Here is a 22164-nt window from a genome sequence, read left to right as displayed (position 1 = left end):
TGATGATGTAACTCCTCCATCTGTTCTTCAACTCCTGGTTGCAGCCTTCCAAGGATACTTTTCATTTCAGAGCAAAAGTCCGTTGCAGAAAAGAGGCATGGAATCCTGTGTCTTGTCTACTTTGGGCCTAAGATTCATCAGGCTCTTGAGTTATTTCAATGACACACAGAACTGGGTTTAAGATGTTGGTGTCAAGGCTCTGGTGATCATGGGTGTTCAGATGCTAGGCCTTACCCCTATCTGCAACATGCAAGTGCAATGATGGCCAATGTTATTGTAAACCAGACTCTTGAAGCCAAATTCACCTTTGGGTACCTCCAACTTGCAATGGGGAATCATGGTGAATTTCACAAGGCATATTTTGACCCTTTAGTCCTACTAGCTAGAAAAGATTTCCCAGCTGAATCCAGGAAGTGCATGGTTATCTCTAACAAACAAATGATCAAGCAAAGGTGATAAGTTACCCATAAATAAATGACCCACAGAGGAAATTTATGCTTCGGATCTTAAACAAACATGCTTGGCATTTAGTAAGTTCCTCCTCTGCCTTTAACTTTTACATAAAATCTACCTGGTATAGGGGTGCTGTAAGGGAACATTTAATATACTGTATATACTGAATAGTCTGAGGTTTCTCACTACATACCACATACTCTGGAATAGTCCTGTTGAACATTAAAATATAATTAAATTGAAATAGTTAATTTGTAGGTGGTGACTTTTTACTTACTTAAAAAAAAACTTTTTAAAATCCCACCTTTCTTCCAAGGAAAAGTACACTTCTTCATGGTAGAGTACATAGTTCTCTCCCTCTCCATACTGTTTTCACAACAACCCTGTGAGGTGGGTTAGGCTGAATGAGCTTCATGGCTGTGGGGATTTGAACCCTGGTCCCTGTTTGTAGCTCTTCTACTTTGTCCTACCTAAATGCAACGGCTTGGTCCAGACATTAAAAGAGCCCTGCTGATCAGATCTTGTTTCACACAGTAGCCAACCAAGCGCCTTTGGGAAGACCATAATCAGGCAATAGCCCTCTCCCATTCTCGTACGCCAGCAACTGGTATTCGGTTGCTTCTGATAATAGAGGGTAGTATATAACCATCTGGTTAAAGTAAAGGTAAAGGGACCCCTGACCATTAGGTCCAGTCATGGCCGACTCTGGGGTTGCGGCACTCATCTCGCTTTATTGGCCGAGGGTGCCAGCGTACAGATTCCGGCTCATGTGGCCAGCATGACTAAGCCGCTTCTGGCGAACCAGAGCAGCACACAGAAACGCCGTTAACCTTCCCACCGGAGCGGCTCCTATTTATCTACTTGCACTTTGATGTGCTTTCGAACTGCTAGGTTGGCAGGAGCAGGGACCAAGCAACGGGAGCTCACCCCGTCATGGGGATTTGAACCAGCGACCTTCTGATCGGCAAGTCCTAGGCTCTGTGGTTTAACCCACAACGCCACCCATGTCCCATCTGGTTAGTTGCCACTAAAAGCCTTATCCACCATGCAGTTGCCATTGATTATAAAGCATTGTTTAGGATTACAGTACAGGGATGAGCAAGTGCAAATCTTAGACTTATACAGTCTCCTCTCAAGATAAGGAAGCTTAAGGCTTCTGATGACTTTTAAGAACAAACAAACCACAGTGCTATATCTGAATATGAGAAGCTGATTTGTTTTTCTTCTTTGGTTAACAAATCAGGATCTGAAACCACAGCTGAAAACGGGTTTATTTGAGCTGAGATTAGAACAAGCTACCGTTTCTTGTCTTCATAACTGGAAACTGTGGTTTGTCCAAAACAGGAACAACAAGCTTCATTTTATTACATGCAAGATAGAAGGGGGAACATGCAACCCAAACACTTGCACCTGCTTGTTCTTGCAGTGTTGGCAATAGAAATCAGAGCTGCTAAAGAGCCATTTCTTATTTGCAGAGGCCCATTTTGGGTTCTGTTACTTGGTCACAGTTGAGTGGTACAAGAATGGCTTACAGAAAATAAATAGGTTGGTACTCAGCTATGTTTTACACAGAGTAGACCCACTGTAATTAATAAACATGCCAGGGGAAGGGAGAGAAAAATAAAAATAAATAAATAATAAACATGACTAAGTTAGGTCCATTGATTTCAGTGGATGTACTCTGAGTTGAATAGATTTGATGCTTTACCTAAAGCTTGCATAATGAATTAGTGGTATAAGTTTGTATTGATTTTAATGTTTGAATCAATGCCTATTTTGAAAATACCAACAAAGTAATCTTCACACCTCAAACTTTACCAATATTTATTTTTCCTGAAGGTAACTTGCTGATATTTCAAAACATAGCTATGAAGTAGTGATTGCTAAAGCCAGCCACATAGTCTTAGCCTCTCTTTGTTGTCCTCCCTGACATTTGTATACCAAGACTCTACTGACTCTCAAGAGATCTTTCATACAGCATTTTCAGGCCACATCATCAAACCTTTCTTAATAGTAAGATTTCCTTAGGCATCTTAAGCAGTACTAAGCCTGCTCATAAAGGAGCCTGCATCGTTTGCTCATCCCATCTCTTTGAATTATATACTGTGTGTTTATAGTACTCCCTGAAGTCTCAAGCAGGGAGGCACCATATCTCCAAGAGCAGTGACTCAACTATGGTTAGACAACAAGCCAGATCAACAAAGGAGTAAAGATGAGAAAACATTGTGTTCCTTTCATGAGGGATACATTTGGGAGGGGGAAATCTAGTCAAGTAAAAGGGTTATAAGAAGGGGTAAGGAATATGGGAGCAGATGGGTCAACGAAGCTCTATGCAAGAGAGGCAGAAAGAGGAAATGACAGCACAGAAGACAAGAGTCTTCTGAATTTAGGACTTAGTACTTGGGAAGGAGTGTTTCATGCCTTGTGATAATGCTCTGAAGGTGATAGTATTTTTAGGAAGCTTGTAAAATCAGTGTTCATCTGACTGAGTGGCTGATCCACTTTCTTGGCTTGCTTAGAATTGGGAGATAGAGTTCCTGAGAGACTGGTATGGCTAAAAAAATAATAGGCGTCCAGACACAGACACATTTTCAAAGCACTACATAAAATTCATTAACAGTGCAGTCCTGCCCATGTCTATTCAGAAGTAAGTTCTGCTAAGTACAATGGGGGCTTGCTGCCAGGTTAAATGGCACATGATAGGGACCTAAAGCAAAAAAGCAATCCATAGCATCTTCCATCGGGCAAGATTAACAATGGAAAAATTGCTGCAATGCTCACTGGTTTTTAATTCTCAGCTTTAAATAGCACAATGTTGTGCATTTAAAGTCATTTTTCAATGTCTCTCCCCAAAGCACCTGTGTGAACAAAGACCAAGAACTCTGTGTTCTATCCTTGCCACTGTTATATTTTAAAATGCTGAGTTATGGTAAAGGTTGCCTTCGGTTGTCTCATTTTAATGGTAAGTCTGTTCTAGTCTAGAGAGCAGGCAGAGCTGATTAATGTATAATAACGGAAAGGGACACAGCTTTCTTCTTACAAGGCCATAAGTGAATCTGAAAGCTTTCCCCCACTTTTACAGTGCAATGCTGTGCATGTGTACTCAGAAGAATTTGGTGGGATCTGTTCTCAGAAGTGTGCATAAGGCTGCAGTCCTTTTTATCCTTCCCAAAGGCCTGATTTCCATGTGAAAAAAATTGTGAAGGCTGTTTATACCAGTGCATCGTGTTGAATTTTGACAAGAAATGTAATTGTCCACAACCACTATTCTACTATGCTTTCCAAGTATCACTGCTAGGTTTTTGCAAACATTACAGCTCTATATTGTAGCTGCAGCTCTATAGTGTGCTTATTAATTAAACAGACACCAATCGTATTATTATTAATTTGAATAGGTAGTTTCCAGAGCCCCATCAGGTTGAAGCTTTTAGTTCTAAATACTTTGCAAACAGAATTGGAAAATTATACAAATTTAAAGGCAGAAATTGCCTAATATGGTTTAACTACAGGCAACTCCCCATTTGTGCAGGGGTTGCGTTCAGCAGGATGAGCATAAACCCGCTCCAGGTGTCACTTATGCCTCAACTGTGTGCAAATAGGGAGTTGGCTGCATACCTAATGGTTATTGACAACCTCTGATTTTGTATATGTGCTGCCGAAGTGAGCACGACCTCGTGATTTTGTTTCAACAAAGAATATCTTAGACATAACTTTGGAGTTACTTGTGGCGCCAAAATGTAAGTTTTCCTTTGAGGTCACATGTGCATTATAAATGTGCCTTACATGGCTCAGGACCTCAATACCTTAAGGACTGCCTTTTCTCATATCAACCAACCCAGACCCTGTGCTTTTCACCAAAGGCCCTTCTCTATGTCCCCACATCCTGAGAGGTTCAGAGGGTGAGAACACAAGAACGAACTTTTTCTGTCATAATTCCCTGTCTGTGGAATGCTCTCCCCAGAGGGGCTCTCCTGGCACCGTAATTACATGTTTTTAGGTGCCAGGCAAAAACATTCCTCTATACTCAGACCTTTGGCCATTAAATAACCCATGCCCTATTAAAAGGGGGGGCTGTTATTATGATGCTTGACCTCACCCCCAAAGACTCACTCCTCCATTGCCTCCTGAAACAGATGCCAACCAATGCTGTCTATTCTTATGCTTTATGTTTTTATTATGCTCCTTTTCATGATGGCCTTTCATGGAAACAAATAAAGCAGTACAAAAATGCCTAAATAAAAAGTGTTGTTAGCACCCCAATGAAATTACACTTTGTCAGTGCATGGCCAAATCCTGGCCTTTAGCCAGAACCTGATACATGGACATGTGATGCTAGAACATGTCTTAACAATTCATTTGATTGAAGAACAAACCCATGTGAACAATACTTGGAACTCATCAGTTACAGCCAGACCTTCTTTGATTCAGACAGGCTTGTGCTTGTGTAAAGGGTAAATGGTAGCTGTGCTTCTTTGTGCAGAATCCTAGCCAGCACACTGGCAGGAAGATGGCTCGTGTATGTTACATTTCCATCTGGACTTTTGCCTCCCTTGGGAGTTCTGTGGTAGTGGTGTGGGAAACTCCAGTAATGTGGAGATCTAATTATCACTGTCTGCGATTGTTTGACAGTGATCTCTGTAAGGATATTTAATATTTATACAGGAAGCTAGGAAGGGGCATCTGCTGGCATCAGGGCTCCCTCCACTGGCATTAGATGCCAAAGGCCAAGCTTCCTGATCTCTAAACATGTTGTTCATATTGCTCATCTTCTGTATTCTTGCCATTAAATGATGAAATACCGTATTTTTCGTCCCATAGGACGCTCTGTCCCATAGGACACATCTAGTTTTTTTGGGGGGAAATAAAGGAATTTTTTCCCCTTTATTCCCCCCCCCCCAAAAGCAGGACGGGGAAACCGAATCAGGTCGAGGAACAGCGGGATGGCGGCGCTGCGCCTCCCTGCTGTCCCCTGAGCTTGTGGGGCTGGCCGATGTCTGTCCGGCGCGCAGGGCGCTCTGCTTCGGGGCGCCCCGCCCGCTGGGCGGCAGGCTGCTATCCGCAGCGTGGGGAGCCCTGCGGGGAACTCCCGCAGGGCTGCCTAGGCTGCGGAGGTGTTCCCGAAGCGCCGGGCGCTCTGCTTTCAGGGCGCCCGACGCTCCGGGAAGCAGGCTGCGGATGTCTTCCTGAAGCCTGGAGAGCGAGAGGGGTTGGTGCGCACCGACCCCTCTCGTTCTCCAAGCTTCAGCGAAAGTCTGCACTCGCCCCATAGGACGCACCCAGATTTCCCCTTCATTTTTGGAGGGGAAAAAGTGCATCCTATAGGGCGAAAAATACGGTAAAATCAGCTGCTCAAGTATTGGTGCAATATTTAGTTGTGTATTAGACCTTGCGGCTCAAGCCTAATCATGACCTACTTACTGTTTCCCCAATAATCAGTGCTTACATCATAAAATAAAAACCTGCCAGTTTGATAGCTCAGTTGGTCAGAGTGTGGTGCTGATAATGCGAAGGTTGCAAGTTCAGTTCCCTGTATATGGGACAGATTCCTGCATTGCAGGGGGTTGGACTAGATGATCCTAAGGATCCCTTCCAACTCTACAATTCTATGAGTTCTAGTGGCATGGGAGAGGAAGAAAAAAAATGTTGATCCTGGGGTGGGGACTGAGCTAGTATCTGCTGGATCTCGAGTCTGCTCCACGGCCACCTCTTGAAACCATCAAGCCCGACTGCTGTGCCAGCTCCAGGCTTGCCACACTGCCTTCCAGCATGGCTGGTATGATACAACTGTATTTGCACCCTATGTAGTTAGTTTGATTTGAGAAGATTAAGTGGCCCTTTCTATATTCCAGTTCAGAAAACCATAGCTCTTTCCTTGAATAGAATGGTGGGCAAGAACCAGGAAGTCCCTGACTTAAAATGTTTTCCCCAGCTTAAATTCACTACGTGACCATGGGGAAGCTTCCCACTCTCTCTCATAAAGTGGTATAGATATTAACTATTCCAATCAAATATATTCACTTTTCAATTGCAATATGGGGACAATAATTTTGGGCTACTTTACAGGTTTGCTGTATTACTGAGAGAGCCTTTGTAAAATGTGATCAATTGTTACATGCTATCTTTTCCGGGACGCAGGTGGCACTGTGGGTTAAACCACAGAGCCTAGGACTTGCTGATCAGAAGGTCAGTAGTTTGAATCCCTGCGACGGGGTGAGCTCCCGTTGCTCGGTCCCTGCTCCTGCCAACCTAGCAGTTCGAAAGCACCTCAAAGTGCAAGTAGATAAATAGGTACCACTCTGGCGGGAAGGTAAACAGCATTTCCATACACTGCTCTGGTTTGCCAGATACAGCTTAGTCATGCTGGCCACATGACCCGGAAGCTGTACGCCGGCTCCCTTGGCCAATAAAGCGAGATGAGCGCTACAACCCCAGAGTCGGTCACGACTGGACCTAATGGTCAGGGGTCCCTTTACCTTATCATCTTTTCCAGAGTAAGACTGTAGGTTCTATAATCACTCACTATAGCCCCCAAACAGAGTGATGCATCTGGGGGGGGGGGGATATGCTGCTCTTGGCTGGCCTTAAAAAAAATAATACTGTATTGTTATCATCATTCAAAGAAATCAATTTACAGGCACACTATGGTTTTCTATCTGTACAATTATTAATGCTTTTGTGAATCAAATGTTTGTTTTCACAGATATTTGAATTTATTTCAGTCACTATTGGCATTTAAATTCAAACATTTTAAGAGCTGTATGTGTGATTTACGGTATTTCCTTTAATACAAAATGTTGTCTAGAACGGTGAAGCCATTGGACAGGAGTTTTTTCTCCCCACCCCACTAGCTGCAGCACAGTCAAGAAGAGTATTATAAATGCGAATTTCTTCCTTTTGGGGATTTTTTCTTGTTGTTTCATTCATTCATCTTTTCCAACAATCTACTTCAGTGTTTCAGAGATAGCTGAACGAAACGCCCTTTCTTCTGGACCAGATGTTATTATGGCTGATGTTATAATTAAGTACCATCAGCCATTTATAATTTCCGCAAACTAAGCTCCTTTCCCCGCTGCCCGGCTCCTTTCCTGCTACTCCCCATATGAAGAAGACCGCTTCCATTCCTTCACCCCATTTCACTCGCATTCCTGAGGTACAGGGTTCTCTGCGGGGATTTAAATTCCACCCGGAAGTCATGTCCTTAGCGCCAAGAACGACGGGAAACGTAGTCCCCCGCTTCCCTCCTGCACCCTTGCATCAAACGCAGGGAGGTGACCCTGAGAAAACCACAACTCCCCTGAACCCTTGCGGCGGGCGCCACCCCCGTGCCGCGCAGGCGCGTCGGCGAGGGATGGTTTTTTGAATCAGCGGCGTTGTTATTGACGCCATATTGCTGGTGTGGAAGAGTCACAGAGGCGCACGGCAGCTCCCGCCGCGGCTATCTCTCGTCATCGGCGGCCTCAGGCCGGGTAGCCTCCCGTCGTGCCGCTCCCACCGGCCTAGACACCCTCCCGGATTCGGCCCGGGGAGGATTTTCCGCGGGCGGAGCCAACGAGTCCAGCCAAGCCGGGCCGAGAGCTCCGGGCCGCTCCCTGGAGACGCAGGCGGAGCCGGCGGCCGGCAGGCAGCAGAAAAGCCCAGGAGGCGCGTAGCAGTGGCGACCCCGAGCCTGACGCGGCGAGGCAGCGCCTGAAGCGCCTCCTCCGCCCCCCTTTTTCCTCCGTTCCCTCCTTCCCCCCCGGTCTCGTCAGCTCCTTCCGGCCCCGCTCACTCTCTCGCTCTCTCTCTCGGTGGCGAAGGCCCAGCCGGCTCCGCTCCCTCAGCCTCTTCGTCGTCGTCTTCCTCCACCTCCGCCATGGCCTGCGGCGCCACCCTAAAAAGGACTCTGGATTTCGACCCGCTCCTGAGCCCGGCCTCGCCGAAGCGGCGGCGCTGCGCCCCTTTGTCCGCTTCGGCGGCCGCCGCCTCCTCTTCCTCCGCGGCCTCCTTCGCCTCGTCCCCGCAGAAATACCTGCGCATGGAGCCTTCGCCCTTCGGGGAAGTGTCCACTCGCCTCACCACAGGTAAGCGGGGCCCCGAGGGGCGCCTAGGGCGGGGCACGGCGGGGGGGGGAAGAGACTCTAGGATAAGGGGCGAAGGCCGCCTCCGCCGCCTCCCCCCTTTCTTGGCTTGCTTTTCATGAGTTCGCTTGGCTTCTCCCCGTCGCCCCGCTTTCTCTTCCCAGCCACCTCCCTTCTCTATCCCACCCCATTTTCCTCCCCCCCCCACTTCTTTTGGCTTCGCTTTCGCCGCGGAGTCGGCACAATGGAAATGGCCGCTCTCGCCGCGGTGGGGGCGGGGAAGTGGCAGCGATACGGGAGAGGCCGCAGAAAGGGGGTTGATAATGGGGCTGAGCCGGTGTAATGGGCGAAGAGGGGCGGGGAGACTCAGCCCCGCCGGGCTGCGTCTGGGAAAGGGGAATTTCTCTATTCAGCACCGCACCTTCCTCCCCCCCCCACCCCCCTTGGGAGAGAGAGGGCTGCTTGGCTCCTTGGCGTTTGACGGGGGTAATTGTATGTGTGCGGAGAGAAAGAGGAACCGAGAAATTATATCGCGAGGGAGGCGGGATCTTGGCCGGGAGAAATGTGTCTCTGTCTCTTTCTCCGTCTCTTTGCCCTTCTTTCTCTCCTCCCCGGTGCAGGCGATCGATTTGTTGCAGCCATTAAACTCTTGGGCGTATGTTGCCTGAGCCGAGGCGGCCGTGCCTCCGCCTTCCCGTTCAAACACCGGGGGAGGGCAGGGAGAGGGACGGAGCGGGGGCTGTCATCAATCACCCCAAGGTGGACGGCTTGGGCGACGGCAGGGGCCGGTTCGACGATAAGAATTACATTTCTCTCCCCCACCCCACCCCCTTCCAGTATTGAGCCGGGTATTGTTCACGTCTCCGCGGGGGCTCAAATCAATAAAGGCGTTCTTGTAAGAAGAAGCTGTAATAAGGCAGTGGCTGTTGAACATCTCTTAGTAAGGACGAGAATGCATTTCAGTGTCACTTCACCAGAAATGTTAAAGTGATAACCTGTCTCTTCTTCCTCCTGCACCCCAAGACCTAATAAATAAATTGCAGGATCAGGTTTCATTGAATTACACCTCTGAAGGTATTTACATGGTTGGCCCAGAGTGGGTTCCACTAACTGGACCTATTCGGAATCTTATTCCATATATAGAGTTCATTCTTCCCCAATCATTTTGTCGTCTTCACCCCCTCCTCCAGTTCTCAAATAATTAATGAATGTAGGGACCATTATCTTCAGTTTATTTTGCATATATGGATGTGGCATTTGAGTCTGAAGATTATCTGAGATAGCAGGCATAGTAATTTGCTGGTTTTTATTAAGCTTTCATTTCCCAAGAGCTTGTGTTTTCATATAGTAAGAAGTGGATCTGTGTAAGCCACATTAATTACAGAATGTTTGCTGTCACATGGAAATATGAATATTTAAATTAGCCCTTAAATCTTGCATCTTGGTATGTCTACAATAACTTGCTTCAAATTATGTTGGTCTTCCCATTGTATAGATAATCTCACTTGTGAGAGCTGATATGCTGAAATGTCTGGGACCATAGCTATCTCCTGTTAAACCCTGGTGGACTACATTTGATTTGAATAGGGTTAGCAAAGTGTGGTAGTTAAATTAACACCTTTCTCATTAGTAAATTATGTTAGTGGAGCATGTATTCAGGATTGCAGTTTAGTTTGAATCATAAAGTAGCTAAACATTGCTAAATGTGTAAGCAGGAACCAAGGCTGTGTTAGTTAAATGCTACATTTATGATTGGTGACTTCGCTGGAAGTAGAAGTATCCATGCAATGAATATTTAATGTAAATGTGGGTTTAAAATTGATTTAGTGATGTGAACAGCTGGGCATGTCAAGGAGCTGCAGTTTGAAGGCATTAGTGGTTAGGAGCACATATCCTCTTGAAAATTTCAGTGCCGCTGAAAACCCCAGAAAAAGTATAAAACTCTAGGTATTTAAACACTTAGATGAGATCTGTCTCAAAATTATTTGGAGATTTGTCATTCAGAGGTATTTAGCTTTAAGTAAATCTTCACAATGTGGGGCTTCTGTGTAAATTCTTACAACTTTGTTCAAATTGTCCAATAATAACTTGGGGATGAAATAACCTAGATTTGTAATGTCTTACTCCACAAGAAATACAATGCTGTGTGAAATTTATTTATTGTATGTTTCCGGTCTTAGAAACAGGCATGTGTTTAATCTAACTAGTCTGTAAATTAAAGCATGACAATAAGGGCCTCAGATACGTGCCTGTTTTTCCATGCAAGAGGATGAATTAAATTGTCTATTGATGAGTTAGAGTAATTTAGCAAACCTTAGGTTATACTAATTTAGCAAAAGATATAAAAGATCAGGTAGCACAACAAATATTCCTATATGTACAGTTCAAGAACATTGAACTGTTAAGCCAGTTAAGTAGACTTTCTTACATAGGTGTGATGTAAGGATTGGTTGCAATGCTGTCATAATAGGATGTGGGTTTGGTTGCTTTTAATAAGCATTGATAAGGGTACTAAATACCTTTACATTCAGGAGACACCCTGAATGACTTTTGTGTTCTGCAATGTTAGTTGTTGCTTGTTCCGTTAAGGGCAACAAAGTTTCATGGAATAGAGCTATTTTATACAAAACACAGGTACCACTGTGGCAGTACTCAGTGATGTGGGTTTTATTGGTAATTTTTTTTGTTGCCCTAATTGATTGAAAGCTGACTTTGTGTGTTTATTTGACTTAAGCTTTTAAAAATATTATTTTAGATCATTTCTACCCTGCCTTTGGGCTCCCAAGGAGGCATCTAGATCAGAAACATGACAACAAAAATACAGTATTTTAATTAAATAAGTTCAAACTACAGCATGAAAGGGCATCTAACAACTAGGGCAGTCTAAATACATCACTCAACAGGAAGGCTTGTTAGAACAGATTGAAATCATTACTGCTCTCCTAAAACTCAAACATCAACCTCTTTTAGAGGGGATTTCCATTATCTGAGTGCTGCCACCAAGAAGGCTCGCACACATGTCCCCAGCAAGTGCACTCCCAGAGTTAGTGGAACATAGTGCAGGTAGATTTATAAGACAAAATATAGAAGTAGAGATGGGGTGGCAGAAAGATAATGAAGTGCTAACTCTGTATCACTAGCAGTGGCCTCCATGGTTGGCTTTTCCCATGGGTCAGTGGCCCTTAATAAGAAAAGGGTTTTCCACCCCTGGCTTACTTGGAAATTATTTTTACTTCAATTCTGGCATGATAGCTGAATGACATATAATTCCTTTGCATTATTTATATTTTAATAAATGAAATGAAAGCCAGTGTGGTGTAGTGGTTAAGAGCGGTAGTCACGTAATCTGGGAAACCGGGTTCGAGTCTCCGCTCCTCCACATGCAGCTGCTGGGTGACCTTGGGCCAGTCACACTTCTTTGAAGTCTCTCAGCCCCACTCACCTCACAGAGTGTTTGTTGTGGGGGAGGAAGGGAAAGGAGAATGTTAGCCGCTTTGAGACTCCTGAAGGGGAGTGAAAGGCGGGATATCAAATCCAAACTCTTCTTCTTCTTCTTCATTGTAAAGTATTAAGTTTCAGCGTGCATGAAGAATTATGCACATAAAATATTTTGTCTATGAATAGTCACATGAAAAAGTTAATTACAACTTAGATTTTAGATTTAAACTAGTATATCCATTCTGGTTGGCAGATTTGAATTTGTATTCTATTCATTAGTTATGTTACTAACTAATTCTATGAATGCATTCTTAAAGTGGAGTTTTTTCCATTGAAAAATGTAACAATAGGTTTTTCATGTATAAAAATGTTACGACCCCACACCATCAACTGCATTGGACTGGGGTCGAGTTGCTGCATTAGCCCAGCAAGAGAAGTTTGGTCCTTACATCAGTTCTGTCATCTTCTGCTCATTTCTCAGAGTTGCTGTGTCAGCATATTAGCTCATGCATCAGACTGTAGACTGAGTAATCTAATTGGCTATAGGAATTGGTTTGTTAAAAGCAGTTCAATGTACAGCATTTCAGGTCTCAATTTCCCCCTGAATTTAGGAGGTTGGATCTTGAGAAGAACAGTGGACTGGTGCAGTGGGGTGTTCTGTCTCTCCCCTCCCCCCTCTCCCCATTCTTACCCCTTGCACACACCCAACCAAGCTGTTCCTGAGGGTTTACAGAGCCTCTTAGAATGGCTTGGAATGGGGCATATAGGCTTGTAACAGGATGAGGAAACAGAATTATTACTGGGGTACATTGCACAAGCAGAAATACCTTTCTGTTCACACAAGGCATGTTTGGATCTATGCCAATGTAAACATTGATTTGGGCCAATCATGCTTAATTAAGGAAGAAAATCTAGCTTTGGAGTTGGTGGGTGTGTCACTAAAAAAAATGAGCCACCAGCTGTTTTGAATAGGTAAACAAGTGCTTTATTGGTAGGAGAGGAGAAGGGAAACATTCAGAGTAAATATTGTATCAAACAGTTTTAAACATTGTTTGGACAGCTGCTGTGTTGCTGAATTCATGCTGAATTGGCCTTTTCTCTATGATTTTTCTACTTGTACATGTCTGAAAGAAATTGCATATCTTAAAACCTGTATGACAAAGATGTAATTTTGGTGTGCAGTGTATTTACTTGGAGCAATCATGGTGGGAAAAGTACTTTTTATCTTGGGGAGCTATAGAGCTTTTCCCATCTGGGAATTTCTAGCTACGTTTTGGTTAAATGATCTGTTTGTATATCTAGGTTTAATGCCAGTGCAGACACCTGTAGCAATCCTGTTCACAGACTTTAATATAAAATCCAAATAACTAAAAAAGTATAAGATCACTTGCCATAGTAGCATCTTGATACTAAACTTCTGTTTGGGTTTTATCAGTAGAGATTAATGTTAAGGAATCACATGCCTGGTCCTTCAATCTTCTACATTTGAGTGGGAAACCTGTGGCCCTCCAACTGTTCCATCGTCCCCAGCCAGCATAGCCAGTGGTTGGTATGATGGGATTTGTAGCTCAGCAACATTTGGAGGGTCATAGATTCCTCAGCTCTATATAGACACTTACCTGGGACTTGCCACACTTTGACTGAAGTCTGGTAAGTCTTGTCTGTCAAGATGTCCTAAGATTGCATCTCCATAGAAAAAAATGTCAATCAGTCATGCAGTCTAAAGAAGTTACAGCCCAGACACAATTTTGTCACCTTAGTGAAAACTAAGTGAATAGATGCTTAAAACAATTCTATTGCAATTTCTTTTTTATAGTTGGGTCATCTGGTATGTAGTTTCTGACTTTGATCAGTGCTAATACTCCTCCTCTTAAGATGGTTCACATGTAAGTGCAGGGGTCAGCAAACTGTCCCTCAGACCTTGTGGGGGGCCGGCCGGACTGTATTTTTTTTGGGGGGATGAACGAATTCCTATGCCCCACAAATAACCCAGAGATGCATTTTAAATAAAAGCACACATTCTACTCATGTATAAACACGCTGATTCCTGGACCGTCCATGGGCTGGATTTAGAAGGCGATTGGGCTGGATCTGGCTCCCGGGCCTTAGTTTGCCTACCCATGTGTAAGTGCCTATCCCTCACTTGATGACCTTGCATGACAGAGCCATCCTAGACTAAGTAACACACTTGCCCAGTCATCTTGAAAACATACTTCCTTAATGCTTATACATTTAGATGCTATTCACGAAGCCTTTGGAATACATTTGGGGCATTTATCCGATAAGTTGCTAACCATAATATTTTTTTATTTGAGCAAATTAAAATAAGACTTCATATGATATGATCCATGCTTATCCTGCTGTGTCCTTTTTGAACTGTCCTACATTTCAAACCACAAATATGAAGATGGCAGAGCTGGTTCAGTTGATGTGCTGGTATAATGTTATTCCTAAGTTACAGGAAGAGGTAAAACTATGGAGAACTTGAGAAGCATGTGGATATATCAGTGGCAGCTTTCAGCCTTAACATTCCAAACATTTTAAATATCATCTTTTATATCTCAGTGTATTAGCAAACCACAAGAACTATTTTTGTACTTTTTTTGTCTCTTCTGTTTTTCCTCTTTCTCTGCTTAAAAGAAGAAAAAGTATCGCTAACCCAAAAAGGATTTTTTTGGGTTTATGTTGCTAGTGTGACCAACTTGAGTTTGAGTCCACCAGTTAAAGATCAGTATTATGTAATAGGTTTTGCTACCATGTATCCAGTCCGTATTCCGTGGAATGCCCTTAGTGTAATAGAAGTAACAATTATTGTTGCATCATCTTCTATTGTTTAACAGAGGTTATTGAGCCAGAGTGGAAATATGAATATGATCCACATTATTCTTTTGGGAGATTAGGGGTGGAATCCAATGTGTGAGTGGACTTCCACTTGCACAATTGGGCTTTAGCTTCATCTGCTGCCCCCTGCACTCCCCCAACCTCCCTGAGCAGATTTTGAGGGCATGCAGAGAACCGCAGGGGGAGGAAAGAAAAGTGAAGTCTTGTTGCGCAAGCAGAAGTCCATTTGGCTTGCACATGGACAGCTTTGGATTAAACCTTAGGATTTACTGCTTTTAGCAGAATCTTTGGTTGGGGATTTCCCAGTTCTGCTTGTTTTGGGGGGTTGGGGTGGATTTTTTACTTCCTCTTCACCCTCTGGACTATTCTGTTCATATTACTGTATAATGGACAATAGACTTCTGTCTGTTTTTATTGGATCAACACAATTTGAAGTGGCAAGACATTTAAGAACTTAAAGGAAGATGGAAAACTGTAATTTGCAATATTTCTTTCAACATAAAGTTGGTCACCTGAACCTTAATCCAACAAGGGCTGATCTGGATGCTCTGGATTGCTCCACTGAATGTATGTGTGTGGAGACTCCTCCCTACACCCAGGACTCTCATCAGTACATAGTTTTCATTCCAGCACAGGTCTTTGAATGCACTGTCTACCTGCTGCTCCATTTGTGGATAATTTCTTTTTTCTTTGGGGCTCAGATCAGTGGCAGGTGGAGCCTCTGGATTATGGCTGTTGATATGAATACTTTTTTTGTTTTCTTGGCAGTACCTTGTTTAAAGTGACTAGCTTTTGAACTCCAGGTTTGTCAAACCCAGGAGTGAATGTAAATACTGTACGTTATAATTCCTTGACACTCAAATCCAATCTAAGATTTTTGGCAGTCCTGATTATTTGTCTTAGATTTATTTGTGGCTAGTTTGTGGTTGGTGAAGACAAAGCTTGACCACAAGCCATGGTTCGGACAACATGGTCAGGCAAACCTTGATGTAGCTCAGCATGGTGGCAAAAAATAATAACAGAAAAACAAAGTGTTTGCAAGTTGGTGGGAGCCTGCAGGTTCCCACTAAGCTATAGTTTGGGGTAGTAGCTGTGAACTAGACTCTGAGCTTCATGGCTAGGTGAGGGGTTATAAGACCTGGTCTCCTAGGTCTTACTCCCAACATTCTTATCTACTGCACTACCTTGGCTGACAGTGACAATATCTTGGGTATTTTGGGCCTTGTGTCAGGAATGCTACCATGACATTGAAACTATGCTTTACAGTATGACAAGAAAGTAAGTATGGAAATAGCTAACAATTTAAAAATTAGATTTAAATATTATTTAAACAACATTAGCTTAAATACAACATTGAAAGTGAATATGCTTCTATAGTGATGATAGTTTCCTATATGAGAAGCATACTCTAAAGAAAGAAATAATGTACTATTGGTTGTTGAAAAGGACTAGACTACTGGGACCAGCCTCCTTTGGTTTCTCCCTCCAAGGCATGATTCAGGGATGCTTGTTAACTGTTCTTTAGATTACACCTTCTTTTATATCCTGTCTCCTGGAGTAAAATCCTAAAAAAACTCAACAACTTCAATCCTAAAAAAAAAGGTCTGGTCGGCCCTCCCTCACGCATGCTCACTTTGTCAAATCTGGCCTGCTTTGGGGGGGGGGGGGAAATGGGCACCCCTGGATTGGACTCATGCAGCCTCTTGATATTTTCTGTGTAGTGTCCCAAAAAGTGAAAATAGACAGTTTTAAGTTTCACTTCTTCTACATACAGGTATTAGCTGACATTTTTCGAAAGCAATATATGGATTTATTTATATTTTTAATGGGAACAAATACTGAATGCAAAAGGGGGGATAGTTTTCACAGTGTGAGATTAGGCATGGATTCAATCTATTGAAGGTTTAGAAGGAGTTAGGGGTTCAGATGCTAAATGTAAAAAAAAGGACGTTTCTTAATGCGAACAAAACAAGCATTCCATTATTTTATTTTAATTTTTGTCTAACTAGTAGATGCTTGATAGCTTGAACTTCTCAAATCCCGCTCTTATCAGGGTTTGGCTAACCCATGTTTCTCCAGATGTTGTTGGTTACAACTCCCATTTCTAACCACTGCCACGCTGGTGGGTTTGGGAGTCCCAACCTGTGGTAGGCCACAGGTTAGCAACTCTTGCTGTAGACTGGAATGACTATTCCAATGAATTGTTGAATGTTACTTTATTTGATATAAGTTGCTTATTTTAAAGTTATGTTTTATTATCACATTTTTGTATTGGATTAGATTGTTATAAGGTGTACATACTTTGTTTCTAGCTTGTAAACAGCCGTGGGTATAGTAAAATAAAAAGGTGGTATACAAATTAGGAGAAATGGATCTGTATTGTACTGTATATCTTAAACTGGTTTGAATCCTGTGCAACTTCACTTATTAGCTGAGGTGTTGAAGATACTGTGCTGTCCTTTTGCTACTCTTTCATTGTTGCCTTAGCAAAGTGCCAGGTTTCATCTTACATGGGACTTTATAGCAGATCAGGAAGTTACTGTTACTCTATGATTTTTAGAGTGAAAGTTTTTTCAAAAAAAGAAAAGAGATACAGTAATCATTTTTAAAAGTACCATAATGAGACAACCATCTGGGAATGTTTCCAAGGTTGGACATGACCAAACGCGCCTAAGTAATGGAAGTGACTCTGTATATTTACAGTGGTACCTCGAGTTAAGTACTTAATTCGTTCCGGAGGTCCGTTCTTAACCTGAAACTGTTCTTAACCTGAAGCACCACTTTAGCTATAATGGGGTCTTCTGCTGCTGCCACGCCGCCGGAGCACGATTTCTGTTCTCATCCTGAAGCAAAGTTCTTAACCCGAGGTATTATTTCTGGGTTAGCAGAGTCTGTAACCTGAAGCGTATGTAACCTGAGGTACCACTGTACTCAGTTGGTATTTGCAAGCTGGCTAGATGAGGCAAAAGAGGCTATATTAACTGCCTTAAAGGAGATGGTAGTAGTATACCCCATGGTCTGGCATGCAGAGAATATGGGCAATCTAGATTGGTTTTTGGTGGCAAGGAGATTATTCTACAGTCTAGTAGGATGAACTCTGGCAGATGTGGGGTAGGGGGTGAAATTAAAGGTGGCATGTGCATCTTGGTGTTCTGAGTTTACATGTGGAAGTCTTCCCTGCAAGACCTGCAAGCTGAAATTGGAGGGGTGGGGAGAGAGAATCTGCACTCAGATTACTCCTCCCCCGCCAGCAGTATTGGGGATGCATTTCTGTAGAAGTGCTTGCATGAGACTTAAGAAAGATGCTTCCTGGCAAACATCTGCTTCTTCTGTGGATACCCCTCCGCATGGGATAGAGGGGAAGAGAGGAGAAAGACACAATCAGTCTCACTACATTTTCCCCACAAAGCAAGTGCTGTAGATAGGGCTGATTGCTTTCCCCTTTTGTTTCTTTCTGGTGAAGTGCAGGGAAGAGTGCAGATCTGTAAGGGAGAGCATGCATTTTTGTCCACCAGGCAGCAGTCTAGAGAATATTATCATAAGATCGAGAGAAGCCATAATGGAAGGGGATGGTGCACATTTAAGCCAGTAGTGGATTCAATGTACAGCAGTATTTCAGAAATGAATTATAACTCATACAGTGATGTACGTTTTTAATGGTAATACTTAGTTAAGTTTAATGAGATAATGTGATGCATAATTATTCAGATCTACTTTGGAAAAGCAGCACAGATTATTTTGCATATGTGGCCCAGTCACAGAGTCAGTATGCAGGAAATAAGGAGGTACTGACAACATGTTCATGGAACTTGTCCTTGATTGTCTAGTGCCTTTAAAGCCGGACTAAATCAGGGAGGTGGAATGAATGTAGCTGCCACCAAATCTATGTCATGGAACGATGGTTCGCAATTTAACGCTTGTGACCTGTCATTTTTCTCACTATTCTTTTAGGACAAAGTGGAGGTCATAGTAGGCTGGTAGTGGATCCACATTGGGTGGAGTGGAGTGCAACTACCGAGGGAGCTTTGATTCAGTGTTCCTCTCTGCTAACAAAAGGGGTGTGGAGGCAAGTTTTGCTGATTCCCTCCCTTGCATTCCACCTTGCTCCAATCTCCAATCATTTCCCTTTCTGTTAACAGAGACCTTTGCTAGAAGTAACCATTTAGGCCCCCTACCTGTTGCTGCTTAGGAATTTGTGTGGGAAAGAACATTGCTGGGGTTTATAATACAAAATGTTATCTTTTGTGGTGCATAATTTAGCTTCTTAAAAAGTGTAATTCATTGAAAATTACTTAAATGCTCTTAATGTTTTGACAGAACTGCATAACCACACTTCTAAGATGCATACTATAGTAAATCAGCACTTATATAGTCAATGTAACACGTTTGGGTTTTGAAATCTTTGCTAGACTAATAAGCAGAAACATAATGAATATGTTTTCCTTTTTCTAGAGCAAATTCTGTACAATATAAAACAGGAGTACAAACGCATGCAGAAGAGGAGACACCTAGAAAACTTTCAGCAAACAGATCCCTGTTGTTCTACTGATGCACAGTCACAAGCATTTCTCCTTACTGGACCAGCTTTGCCAGGTAAATTTTTCAAAGTAAACTTGCATAACATTTGATAATTTGGATCCTAGGTAAGTTATGCGTGTTACTATGAAAAAACTCTGTGGAAGGAAGAGTTTTATTTGAAGAGGAGATATACTCTGTTAGTATGAACAGTGGAAACAAATAAGAGCATATTCATAAGAAACTTTATCTGCTCTCTTCCAGATAATCATTGAGATAATATACTTTTAAATGGGCTGTTGCCCACCCTTTTTGAAAAGGGTGCCAAAAGTTGAGTATAAAATAAGAGCGACATACTATATACCAGGGACGGGAATCTCATTCAGCTTGAGAGGAGATTTTAACAAAACAGGCCAACATACATGCCGGCAAGCCAGCAGAGATTCCTCTGCCAGACTTTTAAGAGTAACTAGCAAATGGGACATCAAGCCATATTTTATATGTTTGCAGACAAATTACCTTGTGGATACTCTTGAGATGTTGCCAATACATATTGTTGTAGATAATTGACAGGCACTTAGACTGTTGTCTTCAAAAGCCATCATACAGAGAAAGTTACACACTTAAATCTATGGAAACATAAAGCACAGTTGACTTCGCTTTGGATTGTGACAGAGGCTGCACTCACTGGTCAAAAATCTGATCCTCAAAACACCTACAAGTATATACAGTGCACTCATCAGTAATTAGGAGGATCTCTAAAATATACCTTAATTACCTATGAAAATACTTTTTCATAGGTACTTCATCTGCAGCATCATCGCCACTGAAAAAAGAACAGCCCCTCTTTACTCTCAGACAAGTTGGAATGATATGTGAACGCTTGCTCAAAGAACGTGAAGAGAAAATCCGTGAAGAGTATGAAGAAATTTTGACCACAAAACTTGCAGGTATGACAAAAATAAACAGTGCGTGAAACTTGCAGTAATTATACATTAGTCAGCAGTGAGCTGTTACAAATAAATCTCTGTCTCCTGAGTAATAATTGTAGCCGAGTTCTTGTGAGTTGGCTCTATCTGGAGGAGGTAGGGCTGATCCTGTTCCTTTTCCTGCAAGATATTTTTACTGTAGCATGGGAAGGGATCCTCCACATGTTGCTGGACAACAGCTCTTATCTGTGGCTATTGACCATGCTGGCCAGGACTGGTGGGAGTTTGTGTCCAGCATCTGGAGGACCACAGGTTGCCCACCCCTGCTGTAGGATGGCAGTCACAAAATGATTACTAACCAAGTTGTATTCCTGCACCATGATGCTGAGCAGGAAAAGCAGCTCGGCTTGGCTGAGCCACTTGAGTTCTCACATGTTGCCCTAAAAACATTCCCAACATAAATGCTCATCACAATTTGCTCTGGGCTTTAGTTTAGGTTAACTGCCTGTGTAGAAAGCTGACTTTTGGATCTGATGATCCTTTGCCTGCTTTTAAATGACAATACTTAGACCTGATAATATGTCACTTTACTGGCAGATGATATCAGGGCATGAGTGTGCTGGATGCCGCCTGTTTAGTCCACAATATCTGTGCCCACATGTAATGATGAACGGGTTAAAGGGAGGATGTGAGGCCTTCTCTGACTTCCTTTTATTACATCTAGACAGAGTGCTATAAGGGATAATAAGTCAGCAGGTGCTTAGGCACAATGCAAAGAGCGCCAACTGACACACAAAGAGTGTAGTGTGCTTAATGTGAAGTGTTTCCTTTTTCCTGTACTGGCTGTGTTCTGTAGAGTCTGTTCAAGCGATTGTTACATTTGATTATTCACTTGGAATATTCCTTGCTTATAGAACAGTATGACGCATTTGTGAAGTTCACGCATGACCAGATCATGCGACGATATGGAGAACAGCCTGCAAGTTGTAAGTATTTTGAGCTATCGCCCATGTTGTCACAGAGAGACCAACACCCCATCCCTGAGCATATTGGGAGTGGGGAGCCACAGAAATTGCCTCCTTAGGTTGGGGGTAGGGGAATCCTGTGAGCAGAACTCTGCTCAGTGGAATCTATGATCCACACATTGGCTTTCTCTATGCTGAGGCAAGTTGCAGTTTAGTGCTAGGGTTTGATTGTAGAATTTTGTGTGCTGTTCTCCCTGATGCAATTCTTTCTTTCTCTTTTCAGATGTTTCATGAATCATGTTTTCTGCATATGTGGGCAGCCCTGAAACCCTGTTCTATTGTTGCAAGCTGTCCTTTAAAGACTTGCAACAATGCCATATTCCCCCTTCCCCCCTCTGTATACACTGGTTATTTCAAGCTTTTGTCAGTGGCAACCACTCTTATGCAGCAACTGGTTTTGGAGTGCTCCCTGATGTCAGTACCACCTGGATGTGGACCTTTGCTACCTGTTAATACCAGTGGTCTCATTTGCTGTATCATTACAATTTGGCTTATGTTAATAAGTTTGAAAAGTAAAAGGATTAAAGCTGGTGTACTAGAACTCTGCCCTTCACTGGTTGTGTAAATAAAAGTGTAGAATGACACTTCTGACTGAAGTTAGTGTGGTTTTCATAACTGTGCACTGCAAAGCTATATTCACAGTTAAATTAGAATGTAATTCCTGGACAAATTTAAAGCAAATAGCCCACAGTACTGCCTGTGAAATAGTGAAGGAGGGCATTTCTGTATTCCATGACTTTTTGGGGGGTTAAGAATGGGTTTATATAATTTCTCATTTTTGTAGGTTTTATTTATTCTATCAGTCTTTAACAAATGTTTATTGCTGCAATTTTTCAGTGTATCATTGTTTTACTGCCCTTGTAGTACTGGAATTTAGTTGAAAGAATAAACATTTACTTCTAACCT

General features: G+C 42.9%; 1 protein-coding gene across 1 annotated transcript; it reads left to right on the top strand.

The window, feature by feature from the left end:
- Window positions 1-7780: 7780 nt before the first annotated feature.
- AKIRIN2 (akirin 2) lies at window positions 7781-22161 on the top strand. Its single transcript, XM_083497594.1, has 5 exons — window positions 7781-8513; window positions 19242-19382; window positions 20105-20254; window positions 21148-21219; window positions 21482-22161. Exons 1-5 carry the CDS (start codon window positions 8306-8308, stop codon window positions 21490-21492), a joined length of 582 nt encoding a protein of 193 aa, XP_083353720.1. The 5' UTR covers window positions 7781-8305; the 3' UTR covers window positions 21493-22161.
- Window positions 22162-22164: the final 3 nt, after the last annotated feature.

The sequence above is a fragment of the Podarcis liolepis genome, assembly GCF_965112155.1.
Source record: "Podarcis liolepis genome assembly, chromosome: 3".
NCBI lineage: Eukaryota > Metazoa > Chordata > Lepidosauria > Squamata > Lacertidae > Podarcis > Podarcis liolepis.
Note: the sequence above shows the minus strand (reverse complement) of the source record. Positions and strands in the feature narration are given on the sequence as shown.